Source organism: Eufriesea mexicana, unplaced genomic scaffold (genome assembly GCF_001483705.2).
Source record: "Eufriesea mexicana isolate 0111107269 unplaced genomic scaffold, ASM148370v2 scaffold6006, whole genome shotgun sequence".
NCBI classification, from domain to species: domain Eukaryota; kingdom Metazoa; phylum Arthropoda; class Insecta; order Hymenoptera; family Apidae; genus Eufriesea; species Eufriesea mexicana.
In genome coordinates this window covers 141,555-162,646 of record NW_016913899.1, presented here as the reverse complement: position 1 = coordinate 162,646, position 21,092 = coordinate 141,555, and the positions used below count along the sequence as shown (strand labels likewise).

Below are 21,092 nucleotides of genomic sequence, written 5' to 3'. Positions count from 1 at the left end.
ATCGATCTAAATATAGTATGAAAAAAATAATACACTGTAAATATCAATGCAAATTGTTGTAAATTAGAGTTCTTTACCATCTTATGGTATATCGTAATTTAAATTGGAAAAGTTCCAAGAAATCTAGTAATTTTTTACCTAACGTTGCCGACAATGCTTGTAACTAACCTTGTATATTTTGTGAAGGTTACTACGTGCGTGGTTCCTGTAAGTTCATGTTTTGATATTTTTATACCATCAAGGTATATAGTTTTACCGAAATATGCAGTGCGTATAACCTCAAAAGATAGTGTTTAGATAGTTCTTAAATAATACAATCAGCGTTAAGTGTCGACGTGTAAAATGGCGTGGTTCGGTGACGGGCTGCCTAGTTTGTCGAATTTAAAAGGACAATTAACAAACTTTACGAAGGAGGTCTTATCGGAGGGCATTGTAGAGGAAATAGGTACGTACAATCTTCGCTAAATCATGTGATCAACATAAATCAAAGCGTATTATCGTGTAACATAAATTACTGACAACTGTCAATGTAAGAGTTTGTTTTATCGAGTGAGTGAGCGTCAAAGTGGCGGGAAATTTGAAACGCAAAGATGCGAAATATAAACAAAATTTGTCATTGCCTTATCGTTTATAACTAATATTCCAAATCTTTATTTCCGTAGACGAACGATCGAAAGAATTAAACGAAGCGAATCAGAAATGTGTCGAATTGCAAGAAGTTCTCAACTCGAAGGACGCCGAAGTAAGTATTTATATTATCTGATCATTGAATTATCATTGTTCGTTAGTAATATATTAATATTCAATTTTAATTTTTTTAGCTTCACATAAAAACGTCATTCAAAATATCATTATATAAAATATATAACATAATTATGTCACTGCAACAACGAATAATTTATTCAATGACGTAACTCGTTTCATGCAAACATGTTTTCGTTATTTTTATTTATACATTTCGCTAAATTCCTAAACTTCTTAAGCTTGAAGCTTATAACAGTTATTTTATTAATCAAGCATGTTGTATTTTATTGCAAATTCTTGATATGCACGCAGATGTCGGCAACCTTGATAAGAACACTGTTACCCTGCGGTTAGGAATTATTTTAACAGATGTTACTTTCCATATTAAACGGGATTGAGTACTATGTAAACACGCTACACCGTTTACCTTATCTCATATGACACCAACCCCGAATCCTTTCAACCCTCGACAAGGAGCGATAGGAAGCTGTCCTTTATTACATAAGCTATCAATCATACTTTTCATCATAATAAAGCGATATCGTTTTAAACGACTTTTTCGTTATAATCATTTTTTAAAGATAATAATAAAAAGAAGGAAATGAATGGTGTCAGCGATTGAAAGAACAATAATACCATTCAATTCCATTGCATCTTATCGCTTAAATCGATATTTCTCATTTTCTTCGTTAAAAAAACTCGTCTATGATAGAGCTTAAATATTCTATTTTCTTCGGTATCGTAGTGTTTCTTTCATAAAATATTACACGTTCGACCTTCGAACGTGCAATCGTTCTATCGTGCAAAAATAGTTTCGAGGAGGGGCGAGTGGGGCAGAAGGATACCAAAGGGGGACAGGGGGGTCATTGAAGTCTGCACGGTCATGTCGTTCCGGTTTGTTATCGCGAACAATTTGTGGAAGCATAAGAGACCGAAAGCGTGCGCCACGTTTGTTCGTGCTTTTGTGGTAAGCCTCAGGACCGTACCCTTCGTTGTACTAGGAACCGATAGATAGCCATATCAAGGCCTTTTAGTCTGCATTACAATGCTTATGTGCTTGCCCCTGCCTCCCTTAGAAACGCGTATAACGTTACAGTGTTAACGCACCGATTGACTTTTACCCCATATCAGGCAGACATCGTATATTTGTCACGAAATGCGTCCATTCGTAAATTGATCTCGGTAACTATATACATACGTATGCGTGTATATATGGAAAGAGTTTCAGGCAGGGCGGAATTCGTAGAACGAAATGAATGGGCTAATTAATCATGCGGAGACAGGAGGAATTGATAATGAATTTGGATAACAAAGAGTGTGGTTTTCCTCCCTTGTGTACAAAGCGAATTTCGTGAAAGGCGAGGCGAAGTTTTTATGCAAATTTAATTAGGGATTTATCGTAGTTGATAGAAGCTTTGAACAAAAATTGCAATTACACTTATCTCTGCGTTCTTCCCATTTTTGCATTATTGGATTACTGTATGCATGGAATAATTCTCAAGTTTGGAAGATTAAATCGAGCAAAATAAATTATTGGTATAAGGATTAAACTCGTTATCATGTACGATGGTGAAAGATGAAGTTATAATTTAGATTAGAATTGTACTATCACCGTAGAACAGACGAATAAAATCGTACAAACTCTGAAGCATCTGTTAATCGCGTTATCAATCTGCCGGAATCGTAATATCGTTTTCCAATATTAACGTTCGATATCCCGAGTCGTGTTCCTGGAATATAAACCACATGATATAGGAAGTGTCCTTCATCGAATGCAGTAAAGTAATCGTAAACCCCGATCGCGTATTTTCTATCGGTTTTTCGTTCAGAACTTTATATCGAAACGTTTCAATGAAATTTTCGTTAAATCCTTCATCGAAACTTTATATTGAAACTGTTCTATCCTACTACCACGCTATCATTTTCAAGCTTTTAAAACAAACTGAATCTGTTACGTATTTTCAAATTCGTTAATCAAACATTCCACAGAACTTGCTATAGCTGCAAACGAAAAAACAATCACATTAAACTCCACTTTATCTCTCATAAAATATCGATCAATAAAATACTAATAAAATAAATCCTTTGTAATGGCTAAGGATGTTTAATACCACAAAATTCATACATTCTTCTTATTTCCCTCTCCAACACATCCACATACTTATTTCTCACGGCAATAAACCAAAATAATGTCAAAAAGATTCCATGCTCTCTGAAAAAAAAAAATATATATATATTTCCCAATTTAACCCACTTCCATTACCAACGCTATTTTGTTATCTCCCACGTTGAAACTCTCCTTAGAGGCCCTCGAACTTTCGAAAGCTCGGGAAAAATATACCTGACTAGTTAAAGGCATTATTTGTGCTGGATTTAGAACGTTTCGAATCGTTTCACTTTCGTTGCTCCCAGCGTTCGTGGTAAGATGGCGAGTCGTATAGGTGGAATAACGTTCGGAGAAGGGGAAGGGCGGTTATCGCAGCGCAAACCTGAGATAAGGAAGACAAACAGAAACGCGCATCGTACGGTCCGTATGCCCACGGCGTACCACCGGACTTCCTTCTGATTATGGTTACCAATATTTAAGTCCGGAGCGTGATTACCGCGTTCCCCATGTCAACGTTCCTTTTTTCCTAGTTTTTTTTTTCCTTCGCTCCCCCTCAGCTCGGGAGATACCGATTTTTCGTTGCCGTTTCAACAGAATCGTCGAGTTCCAGGAATAGTTTCCACACCATCGTAACTATCGAATAAGCCTCGTGTAGACTTTCGACTACACTCGAAGTTTCTGCACCACAGTGTTACGAGTTTTACTATACTTCCTTGTTCCCTTGCCTCTTTCAAAACGATCGTACATTCCATTTGACCATCGTACGTTGCTCGATTGAGGTTAACCTTGAATGAAAATCGAGCATTAAAGAGGTTGTTATCGAAATATATCCCATGCATGTCAAACTTGCTGATTTTCGGTGATATATGATAAATGTATATGTAAAATACGTACCGTGTTATGTAGATCGTGACAGACAGTAGTCGTTGCTTTGAAACCGTTTCTAATTTCAAATTACTTGCGCGGTATGCGAAGGTTGATCATCAATGTTTCCTGTAATTTAGTAGCCGATTTTAGAAATGGGTTTCGAAGGAATCGGATATGGTGTGTCCGAGAAATAATCTAAGGTGTCTCGTATTTATCGCAATTCGATCGTAATCTACGTCACGACTGTAGTTCCATATTACAAGCCAACGAATGATTTAAGTGTTCATGTCAAATGCTTCATCTTGAATTAGGGGTGTTATTAAAGTCTGTTTTTTCTTAATTTCCATAGATTTCGCTGCTGCGTCGACAGAACTGCGAACTGCAGAAAGCTGTTGTCGAGCTGAACGCGAAAACAAAGGATTCGGTAAGTACCCAAAGATTCCATTTTTCGCTAGTATTATTCGCTATATTATCTGCTACACTGTTGGTTAAAAGAAATAAACATCATTATAGACACGAATATATTCGAATAACGAAAAATTGAAAAGTATACTTACCTCTTTCTCTGTTTTTTTTTTATTCATACTTGTATATTTAACGTGAGAACAATCGCAGAATTTAATATGTAGTCATGAATCGGTTGTTAATTCAGCTAAAAAATAAAAAAAATAGAACGCGATAAGATTGAACGTCAAACTATGACGTTAATTAATTCACTATGCACAGCCAATTGTGATAGAGGTTAGCACGAAAATTAGTTTCAAGGATTACCTCTTGTCGAAAATATTTCCTCGGGACCTCTCCTACGGTACACGCTTGTATTTTCAACAAATTCTCCAATTAAATCAACTCTGAACACGTAATTCGTTTAGTTATACGTAACGGTCGTTGAAACGCACGTATATACGGTATATTTACGAATCCATATAGGTTATGCGAATATTCCAGGGTATTTTAACTCTATCTATCATTTCCAGCGATAAACATCTAATACTCGAATTTTTAGGATATCATTGGAAATTTCTTTACCGATCGAGACATAAAATTTCGTCGAATAAGCATTTACGTGTACCAATGATTTTTATATGTGCCTTGTTACCATCTACGTTTATAAACGACAAATTCAACGAGAAAAGTGATAGTTTCGAAATAATCTTACTAATTAGTTCCGTTATACGGCTGTACGAACTTTCGTTCGCTGAAACTAATCGGTCTCGATCGGTTCGCTTTCATCGCAGTGCACGCTGCGTAGTGCTGAGTAGCAGCTGATGATGCAGATACAGAACTGCTAAACACCGCCCCCTCTTCGCGTTTCGTCGGTATGTACGACTCGCGTTCTACGCTTCCACGCGTCGTCGGTAATATACAACTCTCAAAACCTCGCTAAGTACATTGACTTACAAACTCTCTTCGTACTCCGAAATAATCTCCTATCTCACGCGCCTGCTCCAACTTTTATTTGCCTACCTTTTTTACGGTATTGTAACTCGATTTGTTTGCTATGCGTAAGTTGTCTATTTTCTGAAAGCCTTCATCTTTAACCGCTATTTACATAAGCTACTTCGAGGTAATTGAAGCATGCAACAATGTCTAATTTAACGGCCTGACGCTAGAGGCATTAGTGTTTCCGCCTGGTTCGCTTGATGGTGGAACTGCTGAAGTCAAAATGGCATTTTCAGATATTTTATTTTTGTAATTAGTGGAAACTCGCAGCTGCTTTTGACAAGATTGATGTTGATGTTTATTTAAATGAACATGTGATCGATATATATGTACTTGGTATATTATATATTTTACTATTATATTTCGTTACAGGTTAGTAATTTTCGTTGTAGAATTAGACTTTCTCGTGACTCATAAGTCATTACGAAAAATCGATTTATTATTTGATATGATGAAAACTTGAGTTTCGTGAAATTTGGAAAGATTCTAGAAATAAGAATTAAGAAAAATTTATTTTTCCTTAAGAAAGAAATAATTGTACGTTATAACAGTGGTTTCTTTTATCAATTTATTGATAGCTCATTTCGCTGCGAGTAATGTTTCTAGCATTAACCCACTCTTATATGGCATTCTTAGAACTGAAAGCGTTCTTGATATAATTATCAAGGCAGTTTGTTAAAATGAAGGAATATATATTACGTCATTAATTATGATTCGTTTGAAATATGAATGAAAATAAAAATGGTATTCTATTTCAGTGAATAATTACGTAATTTTCGTTCTTATATTCCCTTTTACTTCTTTCAAATATAATACTACGTTTCGTTGTGGATACCTTATTAATCCCTATCTGAGACCTTAACCATTATAGTATAGAGTGATGTACAGGTGTGGACCAGACATCATGCTTTTGTTATAATTTCAAAAATAAATTTTCTTATACTTGATTTACTCTATTGTATTGGTTTATCTAGTTTACTTGTACAGTCTATCGAGAAAGTAATCGAAGAGCTTGAGTTGCAAATTTTGAACGAGTGTAATACACGTATTAGATTTAACTTTCGAAAATAATACTGTACCTAAGGTAACATAGGCACATGGTGTTAACATGCACATGCACATAGTGTTAAAAATGTGTGTGTAAAATTATGAAAAAAATTTAACGGTAAATATATAATTTAAAAAATATCGAATGCAAACGTATCGTTTATACAGATCGACAAAGGTATTCGAAATTGTAGAGATATAGTATATGGGAATTGCAATTAATGACGAAGTATTAATTAACAATATATACTAACACGAAATAATTAATCTGTTTGAATATTTTTGTCACTCTCCTGAAAGATGTGTTCACATTCAATGTTTTTTAAAATTTCAATATTTGTTACATTTTTTAAATAAAAATTCTCGATACCTGTATCATTCAGCGGTAATATTGTTCCGAAAATTCGAGTTCGACGTGTATATTTCGTTTGTTAAATATTCGAGATTCGAGCTATTCGAATACTTTCGTAAGCGACTGTACGTCTAGTGACAATTAGGGCAAAAAGAGCGTTGGGGTACAGGCGCACCCCACCTAGTATTTAACACTAGAACTACCGACCTATATTGTGTACCTAAATATAATATACATATCTGTCAAATGGTGTGATGAAAATAATATAGAAATATATTTTCGTATCAATAGAAGTGAACATTAATTTTATCTGAAGCATCTATACGTTTCCATTAAGCGTAAGAACCAGAAATTTTGAACTAGTCACTTGTTAATTGATTTATTAATACTAATGTTGATTCAGGGAGTTATTTCCAATTTTATGAGATATAAAATATTAATTTTTATCAACCCTTAAGATTAATTACAATATCGTAAATCAAAATGTAAAGTATGATATAATACAGTATTAATATATTATAGAATTGAATATGGAAGTATCAGAGAAGAATACTTCTCAAAAAATTCCTAGGAACTAAAAAATTTCACTAGAATAACGTTTAATATCTTCAGTACTAGAATAATCAAACCGTAATGTATACATAAACTTAATATACACAGATAATAATGAAACATATAGATGCACCCAATTACATTTCTATTTCAACGAAGGTCAATATTAACTTTGCCAAACTCTAAATCCAAATCATTTCAATACTACAGAATTACCACGAAATCTCTGTAAAATATGAAACCGTCCATAATACCACACATTAGAATGTAAAACGTAACAATAATACAATAATAAGATATAAAAGATATTTCTCACAACGGTACACCTAAATACAAAGAAAAAATCCCTAGGTGATTTCCCTAGAAAATCCCTAGGCTAAAAATTTTACTAGAGCACCTTGTTCATTTTCAACACTAAAACCATCCACCTATAATGCATCTAAAAATATTAGCTATATTTAAATATCGCATTCACGAAATAATAATATAGTTACCATTAAAAAAATGTCGATTTCGATATCAAGGTTAAGAAAAACTCTAACCTCGCCAAAATTTAAATTCAAATCATATCAATGCTACAAAATTACAATAAAAGCTTTCTAAAATATAAAACAATTTTTAATACCACAAACTAAAACATAGAATGTAACAATAACAAAATAATAACATATATATGTAAATATACCTAAGTACAAAGAAAAATTTCAATAGAGCACTCTGTTCATTCTCAACGCTAAAACCATCCGCCCACAAACATTAAATATTAAATAATAATAAAAGTACGCCAAAAAAATATCGACTTCGACATCGAGGTTAAAAGAATCTCGTTAAATATTTCAATAACCGTTTCACCTGGTTCCCCATTCACAAATGAAATTAATGCTCACGATCAGTGTTGCAGCAGATTTTCTTAATTCGCTGTCTCGTAGAACAAGCATGAAACATCGAGCTAAGCATTTCACGCGTTTCAAAAGTTACTCGCCGTGCCATCTATCAATGGAATAGCAGGCGGTACGCGAGTTCCGTTTACAAATGTATCCCTGAATAATATTCATTAGCTTCCTGGTGCGACGTTCTTCGAGCGTAGCCGCCTAAGGAAGAAAAATCGCGTCGCAATAGGTAACGCAATTTCACGTGGTTTTCGCGCAGCTGTTCACCGCGTACCATTTCATTCTAAGCTCGCGAGCATGCAGAGTTCCATGAACCTCGCCGCAGCCGCGTATGCAAAATCGCGCGTGCGCGCATGCGCGCCCTCGTACCACGGCAAAATGGAGACGAAAAAGAAGGCGAAACTAAATGGAAGCCATCCGTGCGACGAAGGTACCGCGAAGGATCGGTTGCACGATCCGCAAAGCACGTACCCTGCAACCACGCGTAACTTTTACCCTGTTAACATTCGGAAGGCGATAACTCGTTAGGTCATCGCAATAATAATCCGCGATCGAGTGTCATTAAATTGCTTGCCACGGTGCGTTATCAAGTTTCGAAAGTGACGCAACCGTTTAGACACGGCAATATGGCGTGAATGAAGAGCAGCCTTTGTCGGGACGCTCTTTATAGGTTAGGAATCATTTGGACTGCATTCCTTGTAACCTTGGAACTTATCGAATCGAAAATAGGTTTTCGCGAGATATAGGCAAGATATTTTGCTCGTATACTCTATTTAACAATTGTATCGATATTTTTTACTGATATTATTTTGCTTTGAAATTTTTTGGTAAGTAATAGGAGAAATTTGAGGTTAGTGACGCAATTGTTTATATGCGGCAATATGGCGTGAATGAAGAGTAGCCTTGGAACTTATCGAAGCGAAAATGGATTTTCGCGAGATATAGGCAAGATATTTTGCTCGTATACTCTATTTAATAATTGCATCGATATTTTCGACTGATGTTATGCTGCTTTGAAATTTTTCCGTAAGTAGTAGAAGAAATTTGAGGTTAGTTTGTGTTTATTCTGTTGTATAGTTGAGCCAATTACTTGCATAAGAAACATAACAAGTATAATAATTAGAAAAAGCGCATATAATAAAGAGCAAAATAAAAAATATTTCCGTAAATCGAGTTAAGGATCGATTCATTATTGTAATACTTATTAACACGAAAAGATGACTCAGTTCGTTAACTACGTTAACTACTTTTCAATATCACTGCGTTATTTGACGAAAAGAATCTCGCGTTTACGCCATTGCAAAAACCGGATATCTCGATTATAGCGTTTTACCGTAGCAAATCTATACTCTATTTCTCTATTTGATCAGATAAACCGAGTTTCATGGCTAATTATTTATGGCCTCGTAACCGGTAACGTTTATAATTTTATTTATAATTTTTAATATTTAAGAAACGTATTAAGAAACGTAAAATCTCGCGATGAAAATCTGCTCTTTGTATTTATCTTGATTATGGGAAATTGTCCTGCCGTGGAGAAACGAGTGTAGAACGCGACGTGAAAAGGCATAGCAATTTGAAAGAGTAGCCCTTTAATTATCCCTGCTGGTCTATTAAATTCGTATTATCCGAAACGGTACGTTTTTCGGATTATCCCGAGGCGATAAATTATTCCACGCTAAGACTGTCACGAAACGACACCAGCCGGCAAAGTAATTTGGAAATGAAATACAAGGCGATCTAACCTACCTTCCTTTCGTCTAATAACGAATATCGTAGGAATATGATAAAAATGGTGGAAAATCAAATAAAAGTATCGGCGAAATAATTTTTTATTTTAATAATCGTTCTCTGAAATTCGAAATTTTTGGGGTGAAACGCATAGAAAAGCGTTGGAGAGGGTCAGAATGGCTAAAAAGGTCCACTCGCAAAATAAAAAAAAATGGTGGAAAATGGGATAGAAATATCGACGCAAATAATTTTTTATTTTAATAATCATGTACTAGAATTCGATATTTTTTAAGGTGAAACGCGAAGGGAAACGTCGGAAAAGGTGAAAATGACTGGAAAGGTTCACTCGCAAAATAAAAGAAGAATGGTGGATAAATGCGATAAAATTATCGGCGAAAATAATTTTTTATTTCAATAATCGTTCCCTAAAATTTGAAATTTTTAAGGCGAAACGTGTGATAAAATGTTAGAAAAGATGAAAATGGCCGGAAAGGTCCACTCGCAAAAATAGAATTAAAATATCGGCGAGAATAATATTTTATTTTAGTAATGTTTCCCTAAAATACGAAATTTTTTAGATTAAACGCGTACTGACGTGTCAGAAAAGGTGAAAATGGCTGGAAGGGTCCACACGTAAAAATAAAATTAAAATATTGGCCAGAATAATTTTTTATTTTAATAATCGTTCCCTAAAATTCGAAATTTTTAAGGCGAAACGCGTGATAAAATGTTAGAGAAGATGAAAATGGCCGGAAAGGTCCACTCGCAAAAATAAAATTAAAGTATTGGCGAGAATAATATTTTATCTTAGTAATGGTTCCCTAAAATTCGAAATTTTTGATGCTAAACGCGTGGAAAAACGCCGGAGGAGGTGAAAATGGCTGGGAAAGTCCACTTCGACGGTGTGTACCGTGGCAAGAACGTACGCTAGAAATGCGAGATAAGCTCGATAACCATAGCCTCGCACTTTATTTCATATCTTGGACCAACAAAGGATCGGTCCAACCTCCCTTCGTCCCTCACCTGTCGTCACCAACGCCGTTTGAGCGAACGTTTCCTTCCTATTACTCGCTCTCTAGTACCATTTCCCTAATTCGTCCATAGACTACGTGACAGCCCTATGATTTTCACAATTTTTTGAGATTAATCCAGTGTATGCAAATTTTCTGCGTACACTCGCAAAAAGGATCCCCCTTTTAATACTAAACTTGCCATAACCAGTCAGATGAGTGATGGATAAAAATATTCTCAATATGATAACACATCTTACGAGCTCCGGAATTTTTTGAAATTAACACAGTATATGCAAATGTTATATACACGATCATATACGGAATTTATTTTGTGACACTAAATCTACAACAATCGGTCACATGATTGGTGAATGAAAAAATAAAAAAGATGATTGTATGTACACTATATGATTTTCGGAATTCTTTGGTGATTAATACACTGCATGCAAATTTGTAAGCACACTCGTATAAAGAATGTCTTCTTTTTAATACTAATTCTACCAGGTTTGGGTTTTGAGGTTAGTACCTATTGGTTCAAAAATCGTGCTGCCATATTAAAAATATGGTATCCCTAGCATATTTTATGGTGCATTTTAAAGCCATAATCAACTATTAACAAATATAAACGAAATTTTAACATATTATTGATTAACCTCTGTCGTTTGAAATTTTATTGAAATTATTGAAATTATGCAGTGTGTACTACAGTATATAACATATACAATTTAATACCTAGTATAGTACACTATATCATCAGAATATTAAAAAAATCTAAAAATAATTCAAAATGAAGTTTAACACTGAACCTACCTTGACCCAATTATGCAATTTCAAAATTTTGATTTAAAATTCCGGATTCAGCCTTATCGCTTTGATCGATTGCTTTAATTTTTCAATATTTTCGCATCTTCTTCCATTTTCTCATCTACCTACTATGGTAGGTTTAACGCTAATGAAATTTGTTCAAGGGGTTATAACGTAAAGGAATAGTAGTCAGTGGAAACGGTGGAAAAACTGTATAGATCTTTATTAAACGGGTGATCGGTTAGAACTGGCCTGTTTAGGGTCACGCAGGTCACAGGTCGTCTTCAGAAAACAGGAGATTAAAGACAAAAGGCAAGGGAAGGGATCGTCCCCACATCGCTAGGATGCACAGTTTACTTTACTATTTAATTTTACTATGATACAACAAAATTAAAACGAAAAATATCTTCTACCTAGAAGAGGTTAAGTAGGTTCTACTTAATACCACTTACTAGTATTAGTATTGGTATTAAGTAGATGTATCATAAGTATTGGAGAGCGAGAAAGGAAGAAACCCTAGTTGAAACGGGGTTCTCGAGGATCAGCGAGAGGTTAAGTAGATTCTACTTAATACAACTTACTAGTAGAACCTACTTAACCTCTTCCTGGTCTTCGAGAACCCGGTTTCAACGAGGGTTTCTTCCTTTCTCGCTCTTGAATCCCATTTTCCGAAGTTATCGTTGCAACTGTTCGAATTGGAATTAGAAATTGAAATTACCAGTTCGTCTCGCGACAACAGCGAACATGTGCAGCTCGAACATGAGCAGTCGGAAGACATTGTGCCATTGAGGAGCGTCTGCACCGGATGTAGCCAGTGACCTCCGCCACCTCGGCTTTTAATAACTAATCAGGTGCTGAAGCATCGTGCCGTTTCCATCGGCGCGATCGCGTAAGAAGCGGCGATTAAGCAAGATAAAATTCGTCGCAATGACTCATTCCACGTCGACAATGGCCGGGACACTTAAGTGGTCGAACCATCGTTTTTAACGTTCCATGTCCTTGGTGTTCATCGCGGTTAATGCATCGAAAATTACTTAATACGAGGTCTTATCTATGGCCTGTTGGAAATTGTCCGAGTTTCTTACCTGTGCTAGACGTACTTGCAATGTTCTATTTATTTCGAATTATTTCGTGCTCTTCCTTTTATTCACACTTGCGCACCACCCTTTAGGGACTATTAAGTAACGATTCAAGAATTTTCGTATATTCAGTTTTACTGCTTAAATAGGTGAATTATAATTAAAAATTGTTATTCGTTCATGTTATTTGGAGAAAGACATACGAGATGTTGGCTGTTTGTTCTGCTTTGGATTTTAATGCACGAATATGTTAGAGAGTTCGGTAATAATTAGACACGTTGTTTGTTAACTTTTGTCATTTGTTATTTTTGTTGGAAAATATTTTGTTAGTTTGAATTATTTCGTATCTTCGTATTTTAAATAAATTAATTAATTTATAAAAATTGTTATTTGTTCGTGTTATTTGGAGAAAGATTATTGTTTATTGACATACGAGATGTTAGCTGTTTGTTCTGTTTTGGATTTTAATGCACAAATATGTTAAAAAATTCGGTAATAATTAGACACGTTGTTTGTTAACTTTTGTCATTTGTTATTTTTGTTGGGAAATATTTAGTTAGTTTGAATTATTTCGTTTCTTCGTATTCATATTTATTTCTATTGGTGGATATTTGTGAGAATTATTTGTTTATTTCGAATTATCGTGTTGTACGTGTATTCACTTTTGGAAATTGTTCGAACAGAAAACGATATGCTGAGATCTATGTGTTTTCTTATTTAAATTTATTTGTTTACTTTATAATTTATTTGAAACGAAGAAAATTGACGAAATAATTTACTTTCGTTGGCAGCTATTCGAAAAATAAAGAATCTGCTTAAATTAATTAAGAATAATACTTTATCTATTCATTTCGAGTCATTTAATTATTTTTTTATTTTACTTATTTCTCATTATCTCATGCTTTCGCGTTTATTTTATTTTCACTGAAAGTTGTCCGAGAGAAGAAAAGGTAAATGAATCAAGAGCGACGTTTCTCTTTTTATTCTTTTTACTTATTTCGAATTATTTGTCTATTTATTTTTATTGGAAGTTATTTGTGAGAGAAGAAATTAAATGATCCAACAAGGATATTTATTTCGAGTTATTCCGCGCTTCCGTGTCTATTTATTTTCATTAAAAATTAATCGAGAAGAATTAACCATTTGCTATCGACGATTTTTAGCTAAAGAAGAGCAGGAGTTCAAAGATTTTCTGCTATAAAGCTGACGATATGTTTTGGAGCAATAAATAAGAATTCGTATAATAATTAACACATAGAATTATTTGATTTCGATACCTTGTACACCGTTATTATTATTATTTTAATTTTGATTAAAATAATTTTATTATTTTAAATTTGACATATTAATGAGTATTGATCTTTGAAATTTTATCAAATCAGAACTGAAGGGAGCCTCTCGAGTGCAAAGGGTTAAGAAAATGTATTTAGGCAGCTGAAATATATTTTGGCAGCGTGGTCAATCCGAGTAGCAGAAAATGGTACGTTGATAGTTATTAATACGACTACCAGCTGAATTTGTTGACCGTGATACACTTTATCGCAGTCACGCTCGTGCTGGATAAATATTAACTTAATAAGAGCACGTTAATTGCCATTCCACGGTGTCATTTAAACTTGCATTTAGCAGCTATGAGTTTTGAAACGTGGCTCGATACATAGCCTCGTCCCATAATGCCTCTGCGGAATAGTACGCGTTATCGTGGCGTGTCGTTGGATGAGGAACGATTAGTTCCGCCGTGTAAGTATACTGATAAAAAGCATTTAGATCCGATCGAAGGATATTTTGAAAGAAGAGAATGACATATAAAGAGTTGTGCAACGATCAATTTCGGAGAAAGACAGGTAGGGTCAAATCGGAATTGAATCACGCCATTTTCAATTTTCAAATTTATATTGAAAATATAAATTTCGTCGACGGTAATGGGAAGGAAAACTTGGAACATACCTGGAAGTGCAACGAGTTGAGAAAGCTGGCAAAGGAAGAAATCATTAGAAACGTGGACGAAGCGATGAGAAAAGTAGACGAAGGAAAGAATAATAACTGGAGAAGGCTGGTAACAGGAGAAATCAACCCCGAAATATGCAAATATATTAGAGATTTCGACAGAACCTTAAGGAAAAAGACAGAAGACAGACAAGAAAACAGAGTAGAGAAGCAAGACAAGGAGTGATACCAAAGACTAGGACTATACGTGTACACATACATAAATACCTTAATATAGTAAGGTTATGTGCAATATATAATATGTAGATGTAATTCTTAAACTGTATGCAGTAAGAAATAAATATCTATTGCTATAAATTTCCTCCATTTTACAAATATTTTAATAAATTTTCGAATAAATTTATACGAAATAAAAAGTTGCAAAATTTCAATGCTTGCTGCAATTTGCATTTAAAATTGCAATGTTTGTTTTAACTTGTGATAATCTGTTACTTCGTAAAATTAAAATAAAAATGACGAATTCCGAATAAAAATGATAATCTTTGTTTAATAGAAATGGTCACCAGTAAATATTTTAATAAATCTTCGAATAAATTTATACGAAATAAAAAGTTGCAAAATTTCAATGCTTGCTGCAATTTGCATTTAAAATTGCAATGTTTGTTTTAACTTGTGATAATCTGTTACTTTGTAAAATTGAAATAAAAATAACGAATTCCGGATAAAAATGATAATCTTTGTTTAATAAAAATGGTCACCAGTAAATATTTTAATAAATCTTCGAATAAATTTATACGAAATAAAAAGTTGCAAAATTTCAATGCTTGCTGCAATTTGCCTTTAAAATTGCAATATTTGCTTTAACTTGTAATAATCTGTTACTTTGTAAAATTGAAATAAAAATGACGAATTCCGGATGAAAACGATAAACTTTGTTTATTAAAAGTGGTCACCAGTGGTATTAAAGGCTCTTTCTTCGCGAGGTATTATCTGATATATTCATTTCCGCAAAAATTCGTGTTATTTGATGCGATAAATTCTAAAATTACGGCTTCGCGACTATGGGACTTTTTATCCTATAGAAAGAGCTTGAAACGATGGAAAAAATTATAATCATTCGGGGAATGGTCTGATGAGTTCAGTGAACGTGATACGATTTCGTATCTTTTAATTCGGCTAATTTTGCTACAGTGATTCGCGATGTGTACGTGTGTTGGAACATTGTCGTGTAGAAGTACAAGTTCACGTTTATTAATCAATGCCTCGTGATTAATTATTTAACGCATAATTTTTATTTCCTGGCAAGACGGCACTGCGGATATTATTTAATTTAAATTCATATGAAATAAATGTTCTAAATATTTTTTAAAGATATTAAATATTCTTTGCTTACTTAAAACAGTTAAATGAAAAAAAATTTAATACTTGGAAAAAATATACCATTATCGTAATTATTATGTAGCTCGAATAAAAATGTGGATTATGTAAGGTTTATTAATCATGGTTGACTATCAATTATTCCGAGGAATTATTCGCAATTACGGATCATTTCACATGGTATAATTTAGTACTGTTTACACATTTCTGTGCAATCTTTCGTTTTTAAAACTAAAATTATTAATATAATCAAGGTGATTGGCATCAAACTTTTGGCTAAATCAATGTCGATTTTTATTTAGGTAGAAATGCAATTATATATGCATAAAGTACATACAGAAAATATATAATTTTCTATATTAAATAGTAAAATATTTTTATTTTGCTACTTTAATTATTTTTATCTATTAATAATAATAATATAATATTAATAGAAATACAGCCCTAATCTTACTTAACTTGCTCATAATTAACACATTGACTGTCACATTAATCACACGTGACAAAAACTCATTTTCTCAGTGAGGTTATGATGGCCATCAGTGACCAGGCTACCACCATTCTTTAGATCATTAAAATGAAATGAACATCGTCAACAAAATTTTGAAAAATAGCTAGGCAATATCAAGACACAAAACAGACATTCGATAATTAAATATCTTAATTAAAACATATAGTGTACAATATATTACACGTTAATAATTACATTATATAAATTAAATGGTATGGTATACTACTTTATTAAAAATTCTATTATAGTCACCTGGGAATATCACGTCAAAATTGCATGACAATCAGCGTGTTAAATTTAAATAAATAATTCCCTATTGTTAAATTTTAGTACAAATTTTCGAAATTCATTTCATTCTGAAATTAGGTTGGCAAAATTTCCAATATTATACTCGATGATACCGCTGGAAACCCGGAAATGTGGAGATCTATTGCTTATTTTTAGTGGATTATTATTCGCTTCTTAAAATGAAAAAGGAACGTATGTTGCACTAACTCCTTCATCTGCTTCATCCACTCATCCCTTTCTTACAGACATCGCTCTTTTATTATATCAACTCATACATATTCAAAATCTATGTAACCATTAGCACAAACACTACCCAAAAATATCAAAATGACTAATTTCGGATCTTGCATTTTTACAATTAATGATGAAAATGAAATTAATATCGGCTGTCATTCAGATATTATTAGTACATTATTAGTAATTATTTATTCTTTTTTATTATTATATACGTATATTCAAATATTCAATACAGGTCATTTTCATAAAATTTTACGGTTCGAATAAGGGAAATGTTTCATCTCTGGACGAAATAAAGTAAAAAATATAAAAATTCATCGATCTGATTTAACCAGCGTACCCAAACATCGAGTCTTCGTTTCCGTTGATAACGCATGAAAGCATGATAGGTTGAACACGACGGGGTGTTTAGCCTCCGGGGGTGATAGTGTCTATGACTACCCTCGCGAGTGGCTATAAATGTAGGTTGAGCGAGCTTTCACTCGGCTTACGTGCCACGGCTACTCTGTTCGTCTAATTAAGAATTTCGCCAAAAGGTCAGTGGAACAAACCCTTAAATGTTATTTTTATTCGTTAATATTAGAACCACCGCCTACGTTATCTCTTTGTACGCCACTTTAGTTGATAGCTTTTAATAATACCACCGGCATGAAGGCTCGCTCGTGAGCTAAGTACGGGCCTGAATTGCTCTTTCTTCCTCCTTTTACCCGAATTAAGGGCCCGATGCGTTTGCAAGCGCAAATCGTAGTTAGTGGAAGAAGGTGAATTGAATTTCTTGCAAAGGATCGCGAGAGTCGTGAGAATTTTGGCTATCGGGATTATATTATTGACAGAGCTCGAAGAAAATCTGATAAGCTGCTGGTTGCGAAACATTCGGTGTAAACAAGAATCGTATGAAGATAGTGGAAAATAAATTAATTATAATATTAATCCAGCGTGGTTGTAAATATTTGATATTAATAGTTAATAATGGAATTGATATTAAATAGTGACTCATCGTAGTATCAAATAATTAATATTAATAGTTAATATTATAACTGACGTTAAGTGTTGATTTATTATAATTTAATAGTTTCTTATTAATAATTAACATTGAATGGCAATTTATTTTAATGTTACACACTCACAGTCAGATTTTCATAGTATTTTATCAGTATATTTTCTCTACTTAATATCCTCGTACTTAACACTGGAACTATGAGACTGGATATATTATTAATTTTAAACATTGTTTCTCCAGTTATCGAAAATATATAGCTATTTTTGACAAAATAAGCGTCGACTTTCACTCAAATAGGAATATAATTATATACACATATTTGTTTTTATTATATTAATTCAATTACTATTTAATTACATTAATTTTCATTACTATTTAATTGCATGTCCCTATAATGTGTCAAAGGTGAATAGTTCTACTGTTAATCGTTTATTAAACCACGTTACTCAAAAATTACTTTTAGTCTGACTTTAATAATACTAAATATCGTCAAATTATCTCGTTATCTCAGCATCTATCTTTCAAACAAGCTCAAAGAACCCTGATCACTTCCAATTATTTTTTCATAACTTAAAAAGTGAGATTCTCATTCTATGTAACTCCACCTCAACGAATTTTCGAAATTTCATTCCACCTCAACGCATTTTCGAAATCGTCTTTTCCGTCTTGGCAGTCGTAAAAATACCAGTGGACATTCTCCAAGGTATGGAAACAAACGAGACAAGGATCTCGCGTGCAGGGGAATCGTAGGACACCTTTTGGACGACCTTTTTCGACCTGTTCGAACGTCTGGTGTCGCGAATGACGTGTCCAAGTTGGTCTTCAGTCCACGAAACTCGCCTCTCGTCAAACAGACCTCTTCCGCTGAAAAAAGAAATTCCTCGTAGGTGGGCCTCGTACCCGCCGAAAATATGGCGCTGGCTGCGACGCCAGTGGGGCAGGGGAGGAGGCTGAAGAGGGCAATCCCGCGATTACCATAATGTCACCGGTAATGTACCTTTTTCACTCTGGTTTCCTTCAGCTGCGCCCGCAGCACCCGTTCACATGGGGGCCGATAAAAATGTCCTGTCGTTAACAGTGACGCGTTGTACATTCGTACACAAACATGTGCCAACGGAAAAGGCGGCAGCCTAGCCTAATTACATTATTCATGACCACGTCTGCGGTGTTCCTAAACGACGCGTTTTGCCCGACAGACAAACGTTCTTCTTCTCTCCTTCCTTTTTTTACAAATGAATCTTTATGTCAGTTAACCCGGAAATTTCGCTGCTCTGCCGGCACTGCGACGCGGGAACATTTATTTCCTGCAGCCCAGGATTCGCCAGATTCCAGCTTCGAATCCGCCTTTTTCCTCTTTCAGTTTTGCTATTAAAGGATAGAGTCAGTGGTCGAAAGGTTGGCACATCTGTTGAAAATCTGTGAAATGAAAGATTCGTAAGTGGTATCAACGATTAAGCTCAGGAAGTTCGAGTTGGAGAAGATTCGAATGGATCAGTGTCGAAGTGACTCCTCGAGATTAGTGTTATTGGTGTACATAAAACAGTGATTCGCGAGAAACCTAGAATTCCGTTTAAAACTTACTTTATGTGAATATTTGTGCTTTACGAAGCTTGTATAGTCTTCGAGGTGAACGTGGAGTAAAATTTTGGCTCACGAGGTTATTTTAACGTAGTTCGTGAAAAGTCTATAGAGTTCTATTAGATTTCAAGATTCCATTGGATCAACCTTTTCACTCCTGAGTTATGAAAATAATCGCAAACAACCTGCCCTGAATTAATTTAACAAATTTTATTTCTGTTTAAATCTAATAAAAACTTAATCAAAATATAATATCATTCGTTATAAGCTTACCTAAGATGATAAAGATGAATGCGAAAGTTCAGAAGTCACTAAATATTTTATTTGCAAAACCTGGCAGCAGACGAAAAATCTCGGGCCGAGGTAGAGGGCGCCACGTGCACACAGACGTGAAATACATAGTCTCACAATTTTCTTGACAGAAGGTAAAATAATGCAGGGATTGTATTGAAAAAAATTTCTCTCTTATCCTAAGATATGGCAGGACACGTCAGAACAGTTGGATCGCGTTCAGAAAGAATTTTCTAAGCTCTAACAGCTTTGAAATCCATGGATGTTGTATTACGTCCGCGGTCCGGTAGCCATGTTGTGGCGTGACGTCATGCAACGTTTGCAGAAGTGAAAGGGTTAGAAATCTACAATCGACGAAATACGAATATTTGGTTCGCGAAGTATGAATATTTCCTAAAGGGAAGATAGAAGAAAATTTTAGTTGCAGATTTGTCGAGGTTTCTTTCTCCAAGGTAAATTGTAACCCGGTGCGTGTAACGATTGTTATACTTTATGGTGAATTTATGGAATGCAGAAGTTTCATTTGGAACGGAAATAGTGCACATTCGTCGTGAAGCTCATTTCGTGCAAAGACATCTCCGTGCATTTCTCTGAAGGTTGTATCCTCACCTGAACGTTTCGTAGCTCCAAGTGCAGGCTGTTTACATTCATCACGAGATATGATTTGTATCGTCGTATTCTTACGGAGTTTCTTTATCCCGCTCCACGAAATTCTAGGTCCCTATTTCTCACCCTTTTTCCCATGGGCTCGAAAATGGCATAGTAATCGTCGAATAACGACTTTCGCTAAGTATCTCAAATGGATTACTTAAGAGGCTCTTGAGACGCCATTACCATAACCTCTCGTTTACAGCTTTAATGTGTTAACTGGCAATGACGAATTAACACGTCACTCGGATCTAAAATCTCTCGGACTATTTATTTATCTAAGAATTTCCTAATTTCCGACGCCTACGTTTACGTTGAAATTACCTGTCACATTCGCAGCCTGTGACAGAGCTGTTCTCAATTTGAGATTTCAAACGATTACCGCTCTTTTACAACAGAGGTTTCACGTTCCTTATCAACGAGAATGTGTATTATACCAAACAAATCCAAGAGCCAAGGCAGACCAGGTTCGTAAATATTTTGAATTTACATACGAAGAATTTCTATGGTACGAATATTTTCCAGGCATTAAGTCTGAGACAGTTTACACCAATTTCATTTACACCAGGACCATGTTCAAGACTTA

General features: G+C 34.4%; 1 protein-coding gene across 2 annotated transcripts in view; it reads left to right on the top strand.

Annotated features, from left to right (window-relative positions):
- The first annotated feature begins 213 nt into the window (after nt 1-213).
- Nucleotides 214-21,092, top strand: part of LOC108552276 (thyroid receptor-interacting protein 11) — a 120,166-nt gene continuing 99,287 nt past the window's right edge. For both annotated transcript variants that reach the window (XM_017906738.1, XM_017906739.1), the window contains exons 1-3: nt 214-445; nt 663-742; nt 4,068-4,142. In XM_017906738.1, the coding sequence (XP_017762227.1) occupies nt 343-445; nt 663-742; nt 4,068-4,142 (258 nt within the window). In that variant the 5' untranslated portion in view covers nt 214-342. The remainder of the gene's footprint in view (nt 446-662; nt 743-4,067; nt 4,143-21,092) is intronic.